This window comes from Bombus terrestris, chromosome 8 (genome assembly GCF_910591885.1).
Source record: "Bombus terrestris chromosome 8, iyBomTerr1.2, whole genome shotgun sequence".
NCBI classification, from domain to species: Eukaryota; Metazoa; Arthropoda; class Insecta; order Hymenoptera; family Apidae; genus Bombus; species Bombus terrestris.
The window spans coordinates 1,637,559-1,658,227 of NC_063276.1; the positions used below are offsets into that span (position 1 = coordinate 1,637,559).

At 31.3% G+C, this 20,669-nt stretch overlaps 4 protein-coding genes across 7 annotated transcripts; 2 read left to right on the plus strand and 2 right to left on the minus strand.

Moving 5' to 3' along the window:
- The first annotated feature begins 565 nt into the window (after positions 1 to 565).
- Positions 566 to 4,457, plus strand: LOC100643366 (ER degradation-enhancing alpha-mannosidase-like protein 2). Its single transcript, XM_012310935.3, has one exon. It carries the CDS (start codon positions 782 to 784, stop codon positions 2,876 to 2,878), a length of 2,097 nt encoding a protein of 698 aa, XP_012166325.2. The 5' UTR covers positions 566 to 781; the 3' UTR covers positions 2,879 to 4,457.
- Positions 4,458 to 6,945: 2,488 nt separating this feature from the next.
- On the minus strand, positions 6,946 to 12,856 carry LOC100643695 (vesicular inhibitory amino acid transporter). Its single transcript, XM_003396996.4, has 4 exons — positions 12,476 to 12,856; positions 11,298 to 11,601; positions 11,029 to 11,161; positions 6,946 to 10,954 (listed from the first exon to the last, which is right to left on the minus strand). Exons 2-4 carry the CDS (start codon positions 11,582 to 11,584, stop codon positions 9,770 to 9,772), a joined length of 1,605 nt encoding a protein of 534 aa, XP_003397044.1. The 5' UTR covers positions 11,585 to 11,601; positions 12,476 to 12,856; the 3' UTR covers positions 6,946 to 9,769.
- Positions 12,857 to 14,018: 1,162 nt separating this feature from the next.
- Positions 14,019 to 18,476, minus strand: LOC100643936 (ubiquitin carboxyl-terminal hydrolase 20). Its single transcript, XM_003396998.4, has 4 exons — positions 17,724 to 18,476; positions 15,838 to 17,595; positions 15,488 to 15,759; positions 14,019 to 15,410 (listed from the first exon to the last, which is right to left on the minus strand). Exons 1-4 carry the CDS (start codon positions 18,197 to 18,199, stop codon positions 15,109 to 15,111), a joined length of 2,808 nt encoding a protein of 935 aa, XP_003397046.1. The 5' UTR covers positions 18,200 to 18,476; the 3' UTR covers positions 14,019 to 15,108.
- Positions 18,477 to 18,638: 162 nt separating this feature from the next.
- Positions 18,639 to 20,566, plus strand: LOC100644062 (eukaryotic translation initiation factor 2 subunit 1). Of its 4 annotated transcripts, none has more exons than XM_012310938.3 (6): positions 18,639 to 18,793; positions 19,027 to 19,272; positions 19,361 to 19,592; positions 19,674 to 19,906; positions 19,979 to 20,094; positions 20,178 to 20,566. In XM_012310938.3, exons 2-6 carry the CDS (start codon positions 19,035 to 19,037, stop codon positions 20,361 to 20,363), a joined length of 1,005 nt encoding a protein of 334 aa, XP_012166328.1. In that variant the 5' UTR covers positions 18,639 to 18,793; positions 19,027 to 19,034; the 3' UTR covers positions 20,364 to 20,566. The 4 variants fall into 4 exon arrangements, with proteins under 4 accessions (XP_012166328.1, XP_048264071.1, XP_020719847.1 ...); XM_048408114.1 differs by having other exon boundaries at positions 18,647 to 18,793; positions 19,030 to 19,272; XM_020864188.2 differs by having other exon boundaries at positions 18,652 to 18,840.
- The last annotated feature ends 103 nt before the right edge of the window (positions 20,567 to 20,669 follow it).

Consider the following 20,669-nt stretch of genomic DNA (forward strand, 5'->3'; position numbering starts at 1 on the left):
ATAATATTTCGTTTTAAACAGCGTTGCGAAATACAATATAGTTACCAATCTTATAATAATATACATAAAACAGTAACTTCTTTTGATTATCAAACATAATGATTATGTTGTTTAAATTAATTATGTAGATATTTTTTTAAAACTAATTCATCTGAATTTGTGATTCATATTATATCTTCAAAATTTGGATAGCAAAGATAAATATCTCTATCTTCATTTTATTATTAAACTTAAATATCCCTATTTTATTATCACTCACTCATAATAGCCTTTTTAAACTACAATAAAAATTTAATTGTGAAAGATTTGAATATTTTACTAAATACTTAATTTAATCAATTTTATAATATACTTACATGTATAGAAATAAAAGCTAATATGCATGAGTGTATATTAATAAAGTATGCTACTGTAATGAAAACTACATAGAATGTAAAATAATTCACAAATTCTTTAATCTGTTTATTTATGCGTATTTGGATGTTTTATAAATATTTATTACATAATATTTAAATATATAAATATTATGTATCCTCCCCCCACCCCTTAATGAGTTTAGGCAACATACTTCATACTATAAAACAAGCTAGAAATTACTTAAGAATAAGTCATTTATCATATATTATATTAGACAAAAGCCGGTTTCTAATAATTTTTAATATCTTCGTTAAGTAATGCCACGTTTAAAAAGATCGTTTTATTTTAATGCATTTACATATACTGTGATTAATAAAATTTCAATTAATAAAGAGATATAAACATTCGCGAATTGATTATCAAGATGCATCTTTTTGATACATGGTTATGTTTTGGTTTTTTATCTTTGGTAAATGGGCTACGTGAATACGAGAAAAAAGATTTGATTACTCTAAGGGAAGAAGTACGATCTATGTTTGATCATGCTTATTCGAGCTATTTAACATACGCTTATCCCTATGACGAACTACGATCGTTGAGTTGTGATGGATTTGATACATGGGGCAGTTTTTCATTAACACTTATCGATGCTTTGGATACCCTCGCTGTAATGGGTAATTTTTCTGAATTTCGACGTGTAGCAGAAATTATAAGTGCTAGAGCAGATTTTGAGGCTAATATCAATGTATCCGTATTTGAAACTAATATAAGAGTAGTGGGGGGATTACTTAGTGCTCATCTTTTATCACGTAAAGCAGGCATTAATTTAGAGCCAGGATGGCCTTGTAATGGTCCATTATTACGCCTTGCAGAAGATATGGCAAAACGTTTAATTGCAGCCTTTGACACTCCAACAGGAATGCCGTACGGCACTGTTAATTTGAAATATGGAGTACCTGAAGGTGAAACAAGTATCACATGCACTGCTGGGATCGGAACATTTCTATTAGAATTTGGAACTTTATCTAGATTAACTGGAGATCCATTGTATGAAGAAGTAGCTATGAATGCTATTAAAGCATTACACTATTATAAATCAAATATTGGATTAGTGGGTAATCATATAGACGTACTAACAGGTCATTGGACAGCTCAGGATTCTGGAATTGGTGCAGGTGTTGACTCTTATTTTGAATATTTAGCAAAAGGCACTTTATTATTTCAAGATCCACTACTAGCAACAATTTTTCATGAGCACAAAGCTGCTATTGAAAAATATATTCGACGAGAGGATTGGCATTTATGGGTTTCTATGACAAAAGGTCAAGTAACTTTGCCAGTGTTTCAGTCTTTGGATGCTTATTGGCCCGGAGTATTGAGTTTATTTGGTGAAATTGGAGATGCAATGAAATCATTGCACAATTATCATCGAGTTTGGAAACAATTTGGATTCACACCAGAATTTTATAACATACCACAAGCAGAAGCAGGTACTAACAGGGAAGGTTACCCGTTAAGACCAGAACTCATAGAATCAGTTATGTACTTATATAGAGCTACAGGAGATCCTTACCTCATACAGGTAGGAATAGATATATTAAGAAGTTTGCAGCATAGTGCTAAAACTACGTGTGGCTATGCAACTATCAATGATGTTAGGGACCACCGAAAAGCTGATAGAATGGAGTCTTTTTTCTTGGCAGAAACAACTAAATATCTTTATCTCCTTTTTGATCCTGATAATTTTATTCATAATTCTGGTCAGAAAGGAGAAATTATAGAAACACAATGGGGTCAATGTATTGTAGATGCAGGAGGATATATTTTTAATACAGAAGCACATCCCATAGATCCTGGAGCATTGTACTGTTGTCATAGAAGTCAGAATTTATTTTCAGACCAAAAAGCGACATTACGGAAATTCATTCCTGTAAATGATGTGAAAGAAAAGGAAAATATACAGCATGCTTTGTATCCAAAAGATATAAAAGATACAAACGATGATAAACCAATTGAAATTGTAAAATTATCTGAAATGAGGCACACTTCTGTAAATAATGTAGAGAATGATAATAACAAAAATTTAATTAATCCTTTGCCACTTATAAATGGCAAAGTAGATGAAGTGATAGCAATAGAAGAAGAAAGTAAAATAAACACAAACAATCCTGAAGCTTTGTCCGAAAGTCTTTGTCAGGAAGAACCTGAATCTTTGAAAGTACAAGTTGCTGCACCTCCTTCAGGAATTTATAAAGCTGATGACAGTGAAAATATTGATACTTATGAAACCTATACTACTTCTGATGGGCATTATCCTACTTCTGCTACAAAAAATAACACAGAATCTTTTATCAAACAAAACAATATAAAATCGAGATTTGAACCACAAATATTGCTTGAGAACATTCGAAAAAAGAATTTATATCCAACAAATAATTCTGCAAAAATAAATTATCAGCTTTTATCTTGCCAATCTCAATCATTCCTACAACGTATATCAATTATAGGAGAATTTTTTTAATTTTATATATCAATTGTATATACAAGTGTATATGTGTATATTTTCTGTTAATCTTTTGTCTTAAATATAAATATATTTAAATTATTTTCAACAACCATTAAGTTGTGACATATCATTTACAAATACATGTTTAAGCGAAATATAAGTTGTAAATTAAACTAACAATTAACAATATCAAATTTTTAGTTATTATAGATCGTAAGAAGCAGTTTGAAAAAGGAAAGAATTTTCGATTCTTATATTTTCGTATTTTCGATCAATGGCATAAGTTAATTAAGTTTGGAATAAAAATTTTATTGTATATCGTAACAGTGACCTCGAACTTTCATGCATTCTAATGAGTAAAGCTAACCTACACAAAACAAATCCTTACATATCTATTCAGTAGATAACAATATTATATATGCTCGTTAGTATACTATATTTATAAGACATAATAGCTTGGTATATGTTTAAATAAAAGAGAGAAGCAAAGTAAACAAATTGTAATAATTGAAACATATTTTACAAAGTAACACAATTGTAATAATTATTTATCTATGATCAAAGAGGAAATTTCCTCTCTGCTATAATTTATAGTATACAAACAACTTATCAACTATACAAATATAAAATTAATTTCATGTGTGCAGGCTCTGTATAAATATAAATTTTATGTTAAATCATAAATTAAATTAAAGGTAAATATATATTTCACGGATAAATGTTTTGAATTTAAAGATTGTAAATTCTAAGCATTATAATTATTAAAATTTGCTATGTTAAATAGCGAAATATCATCCGGTATATCAATCGCTAAATGGGGAGTTCCAATAACGTGCAAGGTTAGTGCACTTCTCATTTAGCCGTTGCTACTACAATTAAAATTCCCCGATATAAAAGCAGAGCGGAAGTGCTGCGCCACGCAGGCAATATTAGAAGTTGATCCATGCTAGTATATATAAAATCCTATGATGTTAGAGATCTACTCTGTTTAGTTACACATTAGTATAGACAAGAACCTATTTAGTTCCACGATACATGAACCTATTTAATTGTACGGTTCTACGAGAAAGTTCATATCTACTTTCCTATCCGAAATAGACAAGTATGAGAATAACAAAATCGCGCAAAAATTAAACTAATTGTAAGTTGCATAAGAAAGAGAAATTAGTTGTTTACTATATTTCTTTAGAGAAAAAAGAGAGTATTCCCTTTCAAACGATAATGGATGAGTGAAATGATGCAATAGAAAAGTAAATAGAAAAGTGGGTATGAACTTTTTTGTAGAACCATACAATTAAACAGGTTCTTGTAGTGTAGAACTATGATCAACCAAACAGGGCAGATCACTAAACTCATAGGTTCTTGTATAGCTAGTGTAGACCACCTTCAGCATTTGGCCGCATGATGCAGCACCTGTACTGTGAAATAATAAGAACTATAAGTATGAGAACGTCATTTCCTCTCTGATAAAAATTTGTAAAAGTCCCTACGAGGATTCAGGGGAAACCCATATCCCCTCTTTCCCAATTGCATGAGCATATATAAAGCATTGAACCTGCTTGAAGACACAATTAATCTACCAAAGCACAAGAGCGTCTTTAAGAAATTTCACTCGTAATTATAAACTACGCAATTCTAAGGTAAGTGAAGTGCATTTTTTTTTATATTAAACCATTTTAATAATTTATTTATATATTTTTTCTTATTCTTTTCTTTCTCTTCTCGTATGTTGTTAGAATTTTTCTTAGGAATATAAAATAAATTATTTAGATTAGTAAAATCAATATAAATTCGTACGTTTTGTCTGTAAGAATATTTATATTCTTAGTCAACTGCCAATTATTTTTTTTATTATATAGATTTAGTTGATTATGTAACGATGATTGTGATGATTTGTTGACTTTAATATTTTTGGGTAAACTAGAAAAAAGTCACAAATTTTACTTTACTTTATTTAATTCCTCCTCTGCTGAAACCCTAATATTCAGTGAAATCCGTTCCGTATATTGTGTAATCAAATGATTGTAAAATTGATTTATCATTGAGCATCTTATCTTGGAATATAATTCAACAGTGAAAGGGATAATATCACACATCAATTTATAGTAACGTAATAAAATCTATCCATGTATTCTGTACGTGCGCGTAACAAATTATATTTTTGTATTTTTCTTCTTTTTCAATAGATGGACAAAGCATCACAGGATAATAGAGCAAAACAATGTAATCCAACTCATACACCTACTGGTCCAGGACATGAAGCGGGATATCATGGATCAGGGACGAAGGCGGATTTGGATAACCATTCCAATCAAAAGAATCCTAATAATCCATTGTACAAACACTGAATTAATTGCATTGTATAAGTAAACTGTAATTGTAGTAGAAAAATAATGATTTCAGTGATGCAATAAATGCACATTAATACAATAACTTTTGTTTACATTTATTGTAATTCCTTTCGAGACAAACATCTACACGAAGACCCCGAGCTATTCTGTTCAAAAAATTATATAAAACGTATTGTACATAGAGTATATGTGTAATACCTAGCAACTGTAAATAGATGTAATTATTCTTTTTGTAAATTCATGTTTCGCCTCTTTTCATGACGTATATTTTCCATTAAATGGATACCGTGTTTACAAAACGACAATTAGATAAAAATTACTTTCTGTATATTGTCAATAAATTATTTTCTAATCCATTTACTAAATCACGAACGAAAATTGAAATTTATGAATTGTTAAATTTAATACGAAAATTTCTGTGATTTCTGTTCTTATATTCTTAGATTTCTATTTAAAAAAATTTTAAACAAAAAGAATAATTTTTGTGAAATAAGAAGAAGTAACCGCAAATTTTATTGTCTGCATTGTGACGTGTAAATAGTATCTATTTTAATGTTTCGAGGTTTTCATTCTTATTTGTTAAAAAGTAACTTTCTCTGTAGCAGAAAGTATCTAAAAACCATACAGATCTGATTCGGTTACGCTCCAAATACTATTTATCACTACATAAAGGATTCGTTCTACCCGAAAATATCATTGTATTTTCATCTATCACCATGAAATCGTTGGTATGTTGCATATCATTAATATTGGTAATATGTATTATGATTTTTATTATAAGTGAAAATGTCTGTGTATTATTTTAGAAAATTATCAGCTTACTTTGTTTTCTCACTTTAATAATATTTGTGAATGTAAAAGGTAATAGAGGAAAAACAACTATGCAGAGTGATGCTATGGAAATTGGTAAGATTAAAAACACATTATACATTGTAGATATAGAATTCCACTGTTCGAATTATGTTTCTATAAAATAGTTTATTCGAATCTTTCTAAGTGCCAGTGGTTATATTTGTTATTAAATATAGGTTGGGGTTGATATTCAAATTGATCCACACGGATTGATTATTGCACCTTTTATTTTTTATGGGACTAGATTTATTTTCTTTCAGGGGATGTACCACGTGTAAAAATAAAAGTATTTCGTGGTTCAAATAAAGAACAAAATGGAGAGCAATTTTCTACATGGGGATTTTGGATTAAACAACCAGCGACAATGAAATGAGGGCACGTTAAATATCACTTTGTAATTATTGAGCGCATAAAAGCTTATGGTTTATTTTTCGTATGAAATACGGATACATATATATATACTTTATTGTAGAATAAAACAAAAGAATTTTTTTTTAGTAGAATATGTAGGTACATAAATTATGAATCAAACCAAAAAATGTGAATACTTTTTAAATCTTGGTTATTATTTCTTGATAAAATATTGTGAACGTTATAAATTTACAAATTTATACACAAACGTAATCCCTGGGGATATATTATATAGGTATACGTTGAAAAATGTATTACATATTTTTATGCATGCACTATTAGTTTCCATAGTTTTGATTAAAGTTTTGCAAAGAATATTACGGGAATTTCAATGTCACACAAAAGGAGCTTGACATTTTTGAATGTCATGGTACTTAAAAAGAATTCTGTATAAAAAATGGAAATAAAAATAAATACTGCACATGAATATTATATATTGTTATTGATAAATACTGTTTATTAATAAAATTATGTTGTCAAAAAGAAGCGCTTTTATTTCAACTTAGAAACGAACATTTCGTACATTACAATCCAACATCTTTATATCGTTTTGAATCGAGTTCCATAAATCGAGCCAGATTCAAATAATATTAATGCATATGTAAGATTGATAAACAATACTGTATCATAAGTACGTGTACATCTATTGTCTGTTTAAGGACTGTATCAATTAAAGGTCCGTTGGAAAAAAATTCATCGATTACATTGAAACATGTGTAGTTTTGTTTATTATTCTTTATAACGTACGTATTATTTTTTGAAAATATTGTACTCACAAAGGTGAATAATAATTATTCAAATCTCTTTTTAACTATAGTCTTTGAAATAGAAACTTCCTTTTGTAATCATTGTAATCTTCATGCATGACATTCTGCCTAATTTTATTTAATGTCTATTTTTTTGGTCGACAATTATAATCAAAGCTTTGTTATACTTCTTAAAATAAAAGATCGATACTATGTATACATATACATTATACATATATACGATACCAATATCTCTTTTTTTATATAACAAGGCTTTACCATATGTAATTTATCAATCTTGCGTTGACTTTTACCATTTATCTACTTCTTAAAATAAAAGATCGATACTATGTATACATATATACGATACCAATATCTCTTTTTTTAAATAACAAGGCAATATCATATGTAATTTATCAATCTTGCGTTGACTTTTTTTACCATTTATCTACCTTGATGATGTAAAGAAGGGAACGATTCTTCAAAAAAAGAAAATACTAGTTGAAATAATTTGTAGATGATTTCACTTATACATTAAATTTGATCATAGCCTTAATAATTAACGCTTAACTTCTATAACTCACAATATAACGTTTAATATCATTGACAAAGGTTTCGTTCGATCAATAGATCGTATTACATTAATTATTATTATCATCTTGGAAGACATCATTGGAAGACTCGTTTCATGAATATTATCGTATCTCATTTAAGTAACGTATTGTGACTGCGAGATGCTCCTACCCCTTTTTCCCTTATATTTGATATCTAGATTAAAAAAATAACAAGTTACAGAATACTGAGTAGAACTGTTGATCTTTCTAAATAACAACATTAATATTATTTTTACGGTAGCTGATCATGTCATAATGATATTAATATTATTCTGATATCTTTTATTCCTTTGAAGGTCGTGATTATGTGGAAGTGTGATCAGCGGTAGGCGGCTTTATCTTTTATTTCATTCAACCTGTATTCCTTTGGTCATAAAACATTTACTCAATAATAAAAGCCCAATCTTTATATGTATCTTACAGTCTCTTAATTATAACCGCGCAATATTTCCAACAATTACCATACACTTTCATTACGAACAAGTGTAGTTATAACATTAATCAAGAATGAAGTCGAGAAACATAAAATATTTTCACGTAGTAAAAACTAAGATTGCACTAAGATGCATATAACAATTATGCTGTATATGGCTTCTAGATGTATATAAGTGAATTAGATAATCCCTAAATTAACCTTTCCCTCAGGGATCAACTGGTACACTTATTAAGAAACTAATTATAATGCTAACGAAACGTTCGGACAAAATTGCTGGCGGACATTCGGAGAAGCAGCTCAAACAGTAATAATTGTATAGATCTAGACTTGTATAGATCTCGGAAGCTAAGTACCTAATATTTGAGTCAATTGAATCGAAGAACATCTCGCAGCACCGAACTACTGCATCAGCTATATTCGTATTGCTTAAATTAAGTGTGATCTATGCGGCCTGCAAAGGCCTTGGAAGACATTGGATTATTATAACTAATTGTACTCATCCGTACATAACTGGTTACATATTTGCATTCGCTTGCACGACGAGGAGACGTTAGAATAGACTAATTTGTTGTTAACGTGTTGGCAGCTAAGATCCTGAAGTAATCATAATGAGAAACGTTGTTATTCTCGGTTTTACACGTTCCGCCGACTAAATACCTCTAATTGTAAATTTAACAACGAACAACGCCTCCTCGGCGCGGCGCGTAGTCAACGTGTAGATAGAAATTACAAGATCCGCAATGTAATTATAAAATCCCGAAATCTGCGTAACAGTAGTTAACTTGTACGTACAATATTCACCGCGTGTTTCGCTTGTAAACGTATTGTGGAAGACATCGATCACTTACAACCAGCAATATATTGTTACGTTTACTGCGCTCTAAATAGTCTAAATGTTGCCTAGAAAGCCCCTGAATGTCGACGATTTTTGTCAAGGAGAAGGAAGACAAAAACCCAAACGAAGATGATAGGACGCATGTCGAAGCCAAAATGTATACGCGAATAAATTCATTTTTTCTTCTCTACTAGATTTTCTCGCCTTAAATAGATCATCTGCTAGATATGTGTGAGTTCTGGTTGAATATAAATATACAATCTCAAAATGTCTCGAACCTTTTCGATTAAACAAATCTGTATGTTATATCTATTCAAACAATCGAAGAGATATACATTTTTCTTTTTCATAGAATCTCCCTAGTCGATGACACACAACTAGAATCTTTTTCTTTATTATTTCGTACGATTAACGTTAAAAAACGTTCGAAACCAGCAAAAATATAGACGCCGTCATGTTCTCAAGGGAATACGTAAGCGGATTGCACTGCAGTCGTTAAAAGCGATACGAATATTATCGTACAGTGCATATTCGATACATGTGTCATAAAATTTGATTCCCTTGAGCAGTATATCTACACGTACTTCTTCGTCTTACATGTTTCTATTTCCGTTGGAGAAACAAACGGAGATTAAGAGAGCTGAATCACACGTGTGATTGTTCAAAACGGCAGACCGATTTCAAAGGCATTAATCAAGGCAGAGCCTGAATCATATACTCCGATTACACCGAAGAGTACACCGAGAAAGATTACGAAACAATCGTACGCGACTGCGCTCCATTCCATGGAGTTTCTCTTTAGCTTTAAATGAAAATAACACGGCCATATAAATGATAACATTGTTCCGGTAAAGGAGCCTATGAACCCCATAAGAATACTGAAGTGGGGAATGAAGATCGCCATAAGAATGGTGAAAACGATCACACCAACTCGCCACGCCAGGCCCCAGACTTTCAACTCGCGATCTACGGTCCATATGGTTGGGAAGATCGTTTTGGGTCTGCCTCTAAAGAACGCTCTCTCGAGAAGTTCGCAGGCAGCGTAATACGGCAAAGGATAGGAGAGTGCGGCCTTTATGACCAGGCAAAAATTCACCAGACCCTTAAAACTGGGCGAGTGTAAATTATTCGTGATCACCTGCTGTGTATCATTCTGGAAAGTTAGAAAACAGATCCAACCAAAGAGCGATTTGAACGCGGCGGCCGCGATATGGCTCCAGTTTAGCATCCAATCGAACTTGGATCGATCGATCAGATTGCCCTCCAACGTAGGTAAAAATATCTGCGAGGTATAGCTGAACACGATCACACCAAGAGAGATTGGAAAATTCTTTAGATCGGGCATCCATTTTACTTTGGACCAACCCCAATCACCAATTTCCAAAAGACAGTAGCCGACGATGATGGCGTTTATGAACAAGTGAGACATCGTGCACCAAAAACTAAGGACTGAGACATGCTGTAGGGATTTGAGAAAACCGAGAGGTAGTAAAAATATCCCGATCAACATCATCCAACTCCTAGTATCGATTGCGCCTTCGGGGAACGTGCCTATCATCAGATCACCACAGACGACCACATATAAAATGCAAGTCATAAGTAATTCGATGATCTGAGCGATATTCACCGCTCTAGCACCCCACGTTGGTCCGAAACATTCTTTCGCAATGGCGACATATGAATCCCGTACGCGTACACGTTGGCCAGTCGTGGTATCCAATTCATATAAACATTCAACGAGTATTTTGCCAGTATAACAACAGATATGAGCTATACCGATCATCGCAGCAATGGCCCAATAACCACCTCGTAATACGGCGAATGGCAACGATACGATGAACATACCCTGCAAATGGAACACATAAATCTAATCTTGCGGTATCGTATAAATACCAGAATCTGTTGTTGAATAAACAATACCTGTATAGCATTTGTAACGTTCCATGCTGCTTGCCATTCATTAATTTTTACTCCTGAGCCACCAAATTCGCCACCACCTTCGTCGTATTCGCTAAATTCACCACTACTGACACTTCCTGTTCTAATTTTGTCCCTATGAAATTAAATCGCATGTATGAGCTCTTTCTACGTAAGAATCTTTCTTCGATCGAATACCGAAGAACGAATTTGCAGTAGCTTCAACAGTCTTTTTTATCTATTACTATACATACGCGGAAACGTTCATTTACCCGTTTCGTTGATAGCTGAAAGAGTCCTCAGCGATGCCTACATTATTCTGCTCCCGATATGCTTGATCTCCATTCATAGTTATCATTTCCGTGTTATCATGACCTTCGTCCAACGATTTGAACTGTGCATGTCCACTTTGTCCTGGAGTTTGTCGTTGACCTGGACCTGGACCGCGAATAAGTTCCATACACGGACTATTCTCTGGCCACTTAGCTTTCAATGTTTCCCAAGCAACGTTTATCGTTGCTCCAAAGGATGGTATGTAGAATCCGCGAAAATTGGCCATTATTTAATTCGTTGCTTCTGAAAGTAGGCAAACTGCTTTTACAATCCTCGTTAAAATTTCCACGTTAGTAATTATGCATTCCCTCATTTGAAAATCTTAATAAGCAATATACTCGATTGTTGCTAATTATTTGCATTATATTTACAAAATTTAAATTGTATATTAACAAATATTATGATATCAATTATAATATAACATACATAATATGACTGTCAACTGTTGCGGATGAGTAATGTTGTTCGGTGTAACTCGGCAATTAGCATTATCAACTTTTAAGTATACTAAATATTATATATCAGATATACTTACAGAATCCTTTCAATTTATACGAATTATACATATGTTCTATGAAAGTTGGTAAAATTCCAATATAGAGAAATATCAATGAAATATAAATATATAAATGTTCATATCTTGCAATAAATAATAAAATGAGGGGTAGAAACGAGCAATAAAATTCTATAATATTTGATTACTTTAGTATTCAAAAAATTTAATAAGACATTTGCATTAGTTATGGGAATTTTTTAATGATTCTTTTTAGAGTAACTCAACCAACTCTGCCACTTTATAAAAATAATTAGAGTAACAGATGCAACACACGATATACAGGTCATTTTAATCGCTTAAATGAGAAGAATGGTTGAGTATATAGCGCGACACAATTCCATTCGATTAACGAGGAAATACTTTGTACACGTGTAATTGAACCCCGTGTTTAAATGACAATCCCTCATTGTGTTCCGTAAGCTCTTAATCGAGTTAATCGTTTTTCCATGTACGCTTCCAAACTTTTCATATATGTATCAGATGTCTCTTTTATGAATGTTTGCCCCTGATTTCTTGTACTCTCAAATATCGACCGGAGTCTCGATTTCTTGCTTCACTTACCGAATGACGAATAAAATTCGTCCCGCAAATATTCAGGGAAACTTAGCGGCGTTTGAACAGTGCGACGACAGATGCAACTTCCTCCAGCGCGAGTCTCGTCCCGTTTTTTTTTAATTATTTTTTCCAATTTCCTTGCCAGGCGTAACGAAAGGCTTGAATTAAAAAAGGGTCCAGCAGCAGCAAATCCGAAGAACGGAAATACTTGAAAATAAAGGGTCGAAACCGTCTAACTACGTGGGCTACGACACCGCATGGTCGTCTACGGTCTACCGCGATCGTCGAGTCCCTAATCGCGAGCCCTTAATCGCGACATAGACTACGGGATTGGCGTATCAGGGGTTGGGAGATCCGAAGAATATGGCCAGCATCCCTCGAACGCGCAAGCCTCGATCGATGTGGTCCATGAGACATCTCTCGACATATCAGTACTGTATTTAAAAGTCACGTCTCCCCACGTGAAACGAATTAAAAGAAAATGATTGCAAATATCTTATCTAATATAAATATCTTAAATAAATATCTTAAATTATCTTATCTAGTATTGCAATATTTGACTCGATTAGGTGTTTCTTGAGGCACCTAATGTCGCTTTATTGGTATTAGGAGCTGTCTCTGTTTCTGTTAATATCTTAAAAGATCACTTGACAAGACGAGACTGGTATTGAAATTTGTAAGAGGAGGTCGCGATTTAAACGAGCGCTTTTTCAATTAGGCTTGAATTTTGAAGATTAAGCTGTTTTTATTTTTTAAATATTTATCGAATGTGTAAATTTAGAGCCATAATTTAAAGAAATATATTTTTTACGCATGTTTAAAGAGTTATTAATTGGCCACAGATACATTACAGAAATACATACGAGACAATCTCTACAAGTTGAACGATAATTATTTTCCAAATAATGTAAAATGATAAGAGAAAACAATTAATGATCCTTAATCTGCCTTTATTTTATTAGCCTTTCCTTGTATTTTTCTGCGTACCTGCCGATTTCTTCTTTGACCGTTAGTATCATTTTTTTAATAATGAATATTTTTTGTGAAAGCTATGCATTGTCGAAAACAACATCCAATACAATATCTAATTTCATATTTCACACTTATATATTTTGTCTATATATTATATTTTTGTCTTTATACATTTTTTAAATACTTGTAAATACTGATGAATAATGGAAGCAACGGATATATGGATCTCTCGAATTTTCCCAAAGAGAGTTATATTACATATATTAGCAATAATCATAAATAATTTTAATCATGATATCCTACTTTAAAGTGAAATATTAATATGTATTATAAATATTAAAGATGACAGCATAGCGTAAAAAAGCTATTTTTATGCATAAGTTAATATTACAGAACCTAATTAAGCAGACTGCTAATTATTTACTAAAAAATATTTCGTAATGTAGATAACATTTGAAAATAGCAATAATTTTATTGTTTTGTATATAAATGTATATAATAAGATGTTATTTTGTTATTTACTATAATACAATATTAAAGGTATTATAAGAGGGAAAAACCAATAATTTTTAATAAATAAAGAAATCAACTTGTTTATTATTCATCTTAGATATGTTACTTTTCGTAATGATAATTGATAATTGATATTAACTTTACAATCATTTGTGTCCCTGCGTTTTGTAATTAAAATTATAACATTAACATCCAAACAAGCGATTCACGCATATAATATGAATACTTTACTATAATATATTGTATACAAAATAACCGCTAATTGTTGAATTTAATAACTCTGGTAACAATATAAGGCCGTGAGATCACAACAAAAAATGCTTCTAACTTCTACTCTAAAGATATACGTATCGATGAATTTATAACTTAACTGCAGTAGAAGAGTGTGTTTGTGTTTGTGTGTGTGTATGTGTGACTACAGCAGAAGTTTGACATTTTCTACTAATTTTCTACAGTACGAAGCTTGTGTTACTATCATTCTGTTGTGGTTTTATATATTACTCTTGGTATATTTTACCAGGGTTAACTAAAAATTTCTGCTAAATTAAGTCGATTTATTTTTCAGTCTTCCACTTATATGTATATAGTGTATACATTTTTTAAATGAATGCATATAAACCAGAAAATATGTAATTTTGGGTATTTTGTATATGCAGGAATGACACACAGATATTATAGTAAATGTACAAAGAGGAAAAATGTTAAATTTAACATCAAAGTTGGAGGACTAATAATATGTCACCAGCTTAGTCTAAGAATACAGCTAAATATTTGTCTTTAAATAATACAGTCGTAGATACCAAATTTTGTACTAACTAATTGCCCACCAAATACACTTAATACCCACAAATTTACATTGAATTGCACATAGTGACAAACAAAAGACACACAAGCAAACGCCATGAGATATACAGACATTTCTTAAAATTTTTATATAATGTTTCACAATGTTCAAATATTGTATAAGAAGTACTGTGTAGCAAGTAGTTTTATCGAAGATACTTTTGTTTTACAGATCCAACAATAATCTATAACGTAACTATATTATACGACATGACAGTTAGAAATTAATTCTTTTATATGAGGATATCAATTATAACTTTAATCTTCATGTGGAAGTATTAATTTATATTTTGTATGTCGAAGTAATTAATTTACTCATTAACATCCCTTTGTGTCTGATGTGAGTCACTATCCGAAGTTAAACTTTCAATAGCACTATCTGGTTGTGAAATTGTTTCAGAACTCCTAGTCATACAGAGTTTATTAGATTTAATTTCTGTACGACTGGATTTAAAACTCTGATCTAGATTTGAATTTGAAGTGGAATGTAATGATATATTAGACTGAGCAGAAACTGGTCTTTGACATGAATGCAACATTAATTCTGGTCCTCCACCATATGTAGTTAAGAAGAATTGCCAGAGTTCTTCTGGTATTTGTCCATAATCTGAACCTATATATAAGTTTTATATTAAGATACACATATAAACTTATTGTAAAGACTTGAACATACTATAATTTGAAACTTACCAACTTTGAGGATATTCTGACCATTCTTATTTATTATGATAGAATTGTTATCAATTGGTCCTGGTGGTTGAGTCTCTTTACCCCGTACAAAACTTTGCCATTGCCGTAACCAAGCCATAGCCAACCCATATATGGCAGTAGGATTGTCAGTGTTATGATTTAGCTGTTGAAATACTTCCATCTCATACTGTCTCCTTTTTTGTAATGATTCATATTTTTCTTCACAACTTGGACATTCATATAAATGTGTACACGCTGGACCCCCTCCAAATCTGAAACATTATTTTAGTCAATAATTAAAGTTCTAAATTAAAGGAATAATTTTGAAACATAATTTATGTAATACTTACGTATTATATAAATATTCCCAAACTGCTTGTGGAATAGGCATACTAAGTTTATCTACAAATTGTGCTCTAACAGGATTAACACCACCATGTGGACAAAGAAAATCAGAATTATCTATAGGTCCTGGTTCCGAAAATGTATTAAAACGATTTATCCATTGCCTCGATACAAAAAAGTTCAGATCAGACAGTTCTCTGGAAGAAATTTCCATCAATTCCATTGTTTTGTCGCGTAACTGCAACATTTCTGGTGACCACTTTTTATAAAATAACACATAAGCCTCACAATGCTTTACAGTTTCTGGTGAGACTTCTGTGACACATTGATCATCAAATTCAAACCATTTATTCACAATAGGATTTAATGCATAACAAGTATAATGACCACCACCAGCTGTGCCATGATGACAAATAACTGATATTAAATCATACATGGTTACTTTGGATACACACTCTTTATGCAAATATGGTCGCATATCTAATCCTTCTAATGGAAATGAAACATAATTTGCTATTTTTGAACTAAACATTAATTCATGACGAAACCTTTTTAAATGGACACATAGTATCTCAGGTAGTTCTAAAACTTTTGAAAATTTAATTCCATTTCGCAGTTTGTTACACTTTTCACAACTGTACATATTGTCTCCTTTAAGTTCATCTGCACTAAAAAATGCAGAAAGACAGTCATGAAGACTAACAACTGGCCCCCAAAACCAAGAACGCATCCATTGTAAGAACCATGATAGCCAACCAGACTGATTAGTTACATACACAACATCTGAACATGGTCCTGCTTTCTGCGGAGTTAAAGGTCCTTGATGTAACATATCAATATGATCTCTACTTGGAATGGGTAATGACAAATCTTGAAAAGTTTCTACTCTTGTTGAAATTCTATCACAAGTTAAACATTGTACGCTACTTAAAAGTTTTCCATCAAATATATCACTAATGATACTTCGTGTTTTCATTTGTTTCTTAGTCCTGTATTTCACAGGTGAATTTTGTGTTGATCTTTGTTGTTGAGAAAATGGTTGACTTTCTACAGTTGACTTTTTGATATTTCTATTTGTGAATTTGCTTCTTAGTTTTTCTGATTGAGATACTCTAGAATATCTTCTTTTTGTACCACGTTCACCTTCATCACTAAGAGAACTTTGTTCACTTACTCCAGAATCACAAGTTTCATATTCGGCATCTGATTGGCTAGAACCATTGCCATCAATTTCAGTTTCATCTTCATCTGAAGATTGTTCCCCTAGTCCCTTTAATCTCAACACATTGTCGCGATCATCTTCAATATGTTCTTTTAATTCTTCATGTAACTGATCCATAAAACATCTCAAAAATTCTTGAGTGTCATGTTGATGATATCCTCTAAACATTGGATGGACTGTTCGAATACCAGATAATATTCCATGTGGTACAACATATCCTCTGGTTTTCTTATTCCACATGTCTCGAATAAGGTTTAAATAGCTTAAGCTTAAACCAGGTTTTCTATCTTTGGACATATAGCTAACCATATGACCACAATCCAAAAAGAACTGTGTCAAAGGAGGTACATTTGATAAAGCTTGAAGTGCTGCATTCATGTAACATGTATTACCGATGTTTTGAAGACCGACAAGACCTCTTGGTTTCCCGGAAAAATCTTTGCTTTCATCCGAGTCTGTACTATCTGGTGAATCACCAGATTTTTCATTAAATAATCCATCTTTCTCATAATTCACTCTATTTATAAGCTCACCATAAAACCTATTGTTTATAAAAAAGAAAATATATTTATTTGGTAAATATGTATGCCTCAAAAACTTTCAGTATTTATTTTTTTAAGAATATAGTATAAATAAGAACTATATAAAAAGAATAGATGAAATACTTACTTATCCAATATAAGTCGATTAAGATCATCTGTTTTACAATCTATATTAATAGATGCATCACCAGCAAACTTGTTACTTTGTGGTTTTATATCTACTTGAGTAGGTGACACTGGTGGTGATGGTACATGCCTAGTTATAACTTCTCTTTTACAAGAGTAACACCATATACGATTTGTGGAAAGATTCATATGAGCACAATGATTAGGAAATTTTTGGTTGTGTACAATGCTATGATCCAAATGTGTTTCTGGACACCCGACCCAACGACAATCAGGGAATAAACACAACCATAAGTTAGGTCCATCCGTATCACATTCACTACATTTTTTAAACTTTTCCTTTTGCGATACAACAATCTCAATAAACGCGAGATCACCACGATTGGCGATATGAGGACAATTCCTCGAAATTAGAGGCATTTGGATTTTGATATTCGTCCTGTCGATTATTATTGATCGTAGGACGCGAAATCGCATGTACACTTTAGTTTTTCACATTCGTCTAAAATTTGGTTTACACGCGACTCGAATAATATTATAATCATTTTCTAACCTGACTGGGTCATGTCGTTCTTGGTAATCGAACATTATCCACGAAAACGATTGTCATTGGAGATAGTTGTGTTGAGAAAATTAGGTATTATAATCGGATAGCCAATGTAACAGAAAGAATACAGGTTGGTGTGCATGTTACAATCGATAATCGAATTGAAACCATTTAGAATAAACTTACACGTTGTCATGTTTTCATGATTCATATTAAATTTATGTTGAATAATTAACATTCGCATAATAATTATTATAATTGTTTATTTCTAATATGTATTTATGCCTCCAAAATGTATAATTTATATATATAGTGATATTAATCACAATACTTATCTAAATCCATTGCGATAGATGTCGCATTGTTAGAGAAAATATTGTCAGTGAACAAACCTCAGGTTGGCTACCGCTGTGTATTTCTCTTAATAACCTGACTGAAAATCAAGAGCAAAGTGCACATGGATTATTAATACACTTCAATAAGTTTTTAACATTCTAAGCATATTTCGATAGTATAGATAAACGGTTGGTTATTTTTTGTGCAAATATATTCGTACTGGTAACTATAAAAAGTATATTATCACAGATTTCATAAAATTCTTGAAATTAACCTATATGCTAACCTTCTGTTTTTTATTTACTAAAATATTTGATAGACTTAAATGTTCTTTGACGCAAAGAGAGATATTTATCACTGAAAAAAATGAATTTCGTTTTTATTTTAAATGAAACAAATCGTAATATTTCTCTTTTTATAGTAGGAAAAATGGTGTTGTCGTGTCGATTTTATAAAGAAAAATATCCTGAAGTGGAAGATGTAGTCATGGTGAATGTACGTAGCATAGCTGAAATGGGAGCATATGTACATTTATTAGAATATAATAATATTGAGGGTATGATCCTCCTTTCTGAATTGTCTAGAAGACGTATTAGATCTATTAATAAACTTATTAGAGTAGGAAAAACTGAACCAGTTGTTGTTATTAGGGTTGACAAAGAAAAAGGTAAAGAATATAAAAGCTTTATGCATGAAATAATCCTAAAATTATTTTAATCATTTTATCTAATAATTCATTAAATGATTCAATATAGGTTATATTGATCTTAGTAAACGTCGTGTATCAGCTGAAGATGTAGAAAAATGCACAGAGAGATATGCAAAAGCAAAGGCTGTAAACTCAATATTAAGACATGTTGCAGAATTATTACATTATGATAGTGATGATCAACTAGAGGAATTATATCAAAAAACTGCATGGCATTTTGAAGAAAAATATAAGAAACAAAAAGCTTCTGCATATGATTTCTTTAAACAATCAGTTTTGTGAGTACAAGGAATAAAATATGTGAAACGAAATATTGTTAGTTTTGTATAGTAATGATTGTTAAAACATTGTTACTTTAGGGATCCATCTATTTTAGCAGAGTGTGGACTTGATGAACATACAAAAGAAGTATTATTAAATAATATTAAACGAAAATTAACTTCTCAAGCAGTAAAAATTAGAGCAGACGTTGAAGTAGCTTGTTATGGTTATGAAGGAATTGATGCAGTGAAAGCTGCTTTAAAAGCTGGTTTAGCTCTTTCCACTGATGAACTTCCAATTAAAATTAACTTAATTGCACCACCACTGTATGGTATGTCTACTTTTATGTTTTTGCATAATCTTCATCTATGGATAAAAACTTAAAAATTTAATTTCATTTTAGTTATAACAACATCTACACCAGAAAAACAAGATGGTTTAAAGGCATTAAATGATGCCATTGACGCTATACAAAGTAAAATAACATCATTGGGAGGTGTATTTAATGTTCAAATGGCTGTATGTTTTGTCATTATTATTAGAAACTTATATACATATATTCAAATCTTTTATGTACATGACAATAATTTTTTAATTTGTAGCCAAAAGTTGTTACTGCAACTGATGAAGCAGAATTAGCAAGACAAATGGAACGAGCTGAACTTGAAAATGCTGAAGTTGCTGGTGATGATGATGAAGAAGAAGTGGAAGGAATGGATGGATTTAGTGGCGGTGAAGGCGCAGAGGAAGATAAAAAACCCGAAAACGATTCTCAAGAAGAGGAATAAACATAGCATAAATTAACAAATTATCATGTTTCATTAACTAACAGTTATTTCTAAATAACAATTGTACTTTTATAAGTACGCTACTGCCTTGTTGGACATTATGCAGAATATTTCAAATATGTACACAAAAATCAATGTATTATAATTTATAAATAATTTTTTATGAACTTCATGAAATAAACAAATCAATAATGTCTAAATTACTAATAGAAAAATTATCTTTTTTTCATATTGGCAATATATTTTCAATTTTCTACTTAATAAATTTAAATTCTAATCCTTTAATCTTTTACATGTTTATAATAT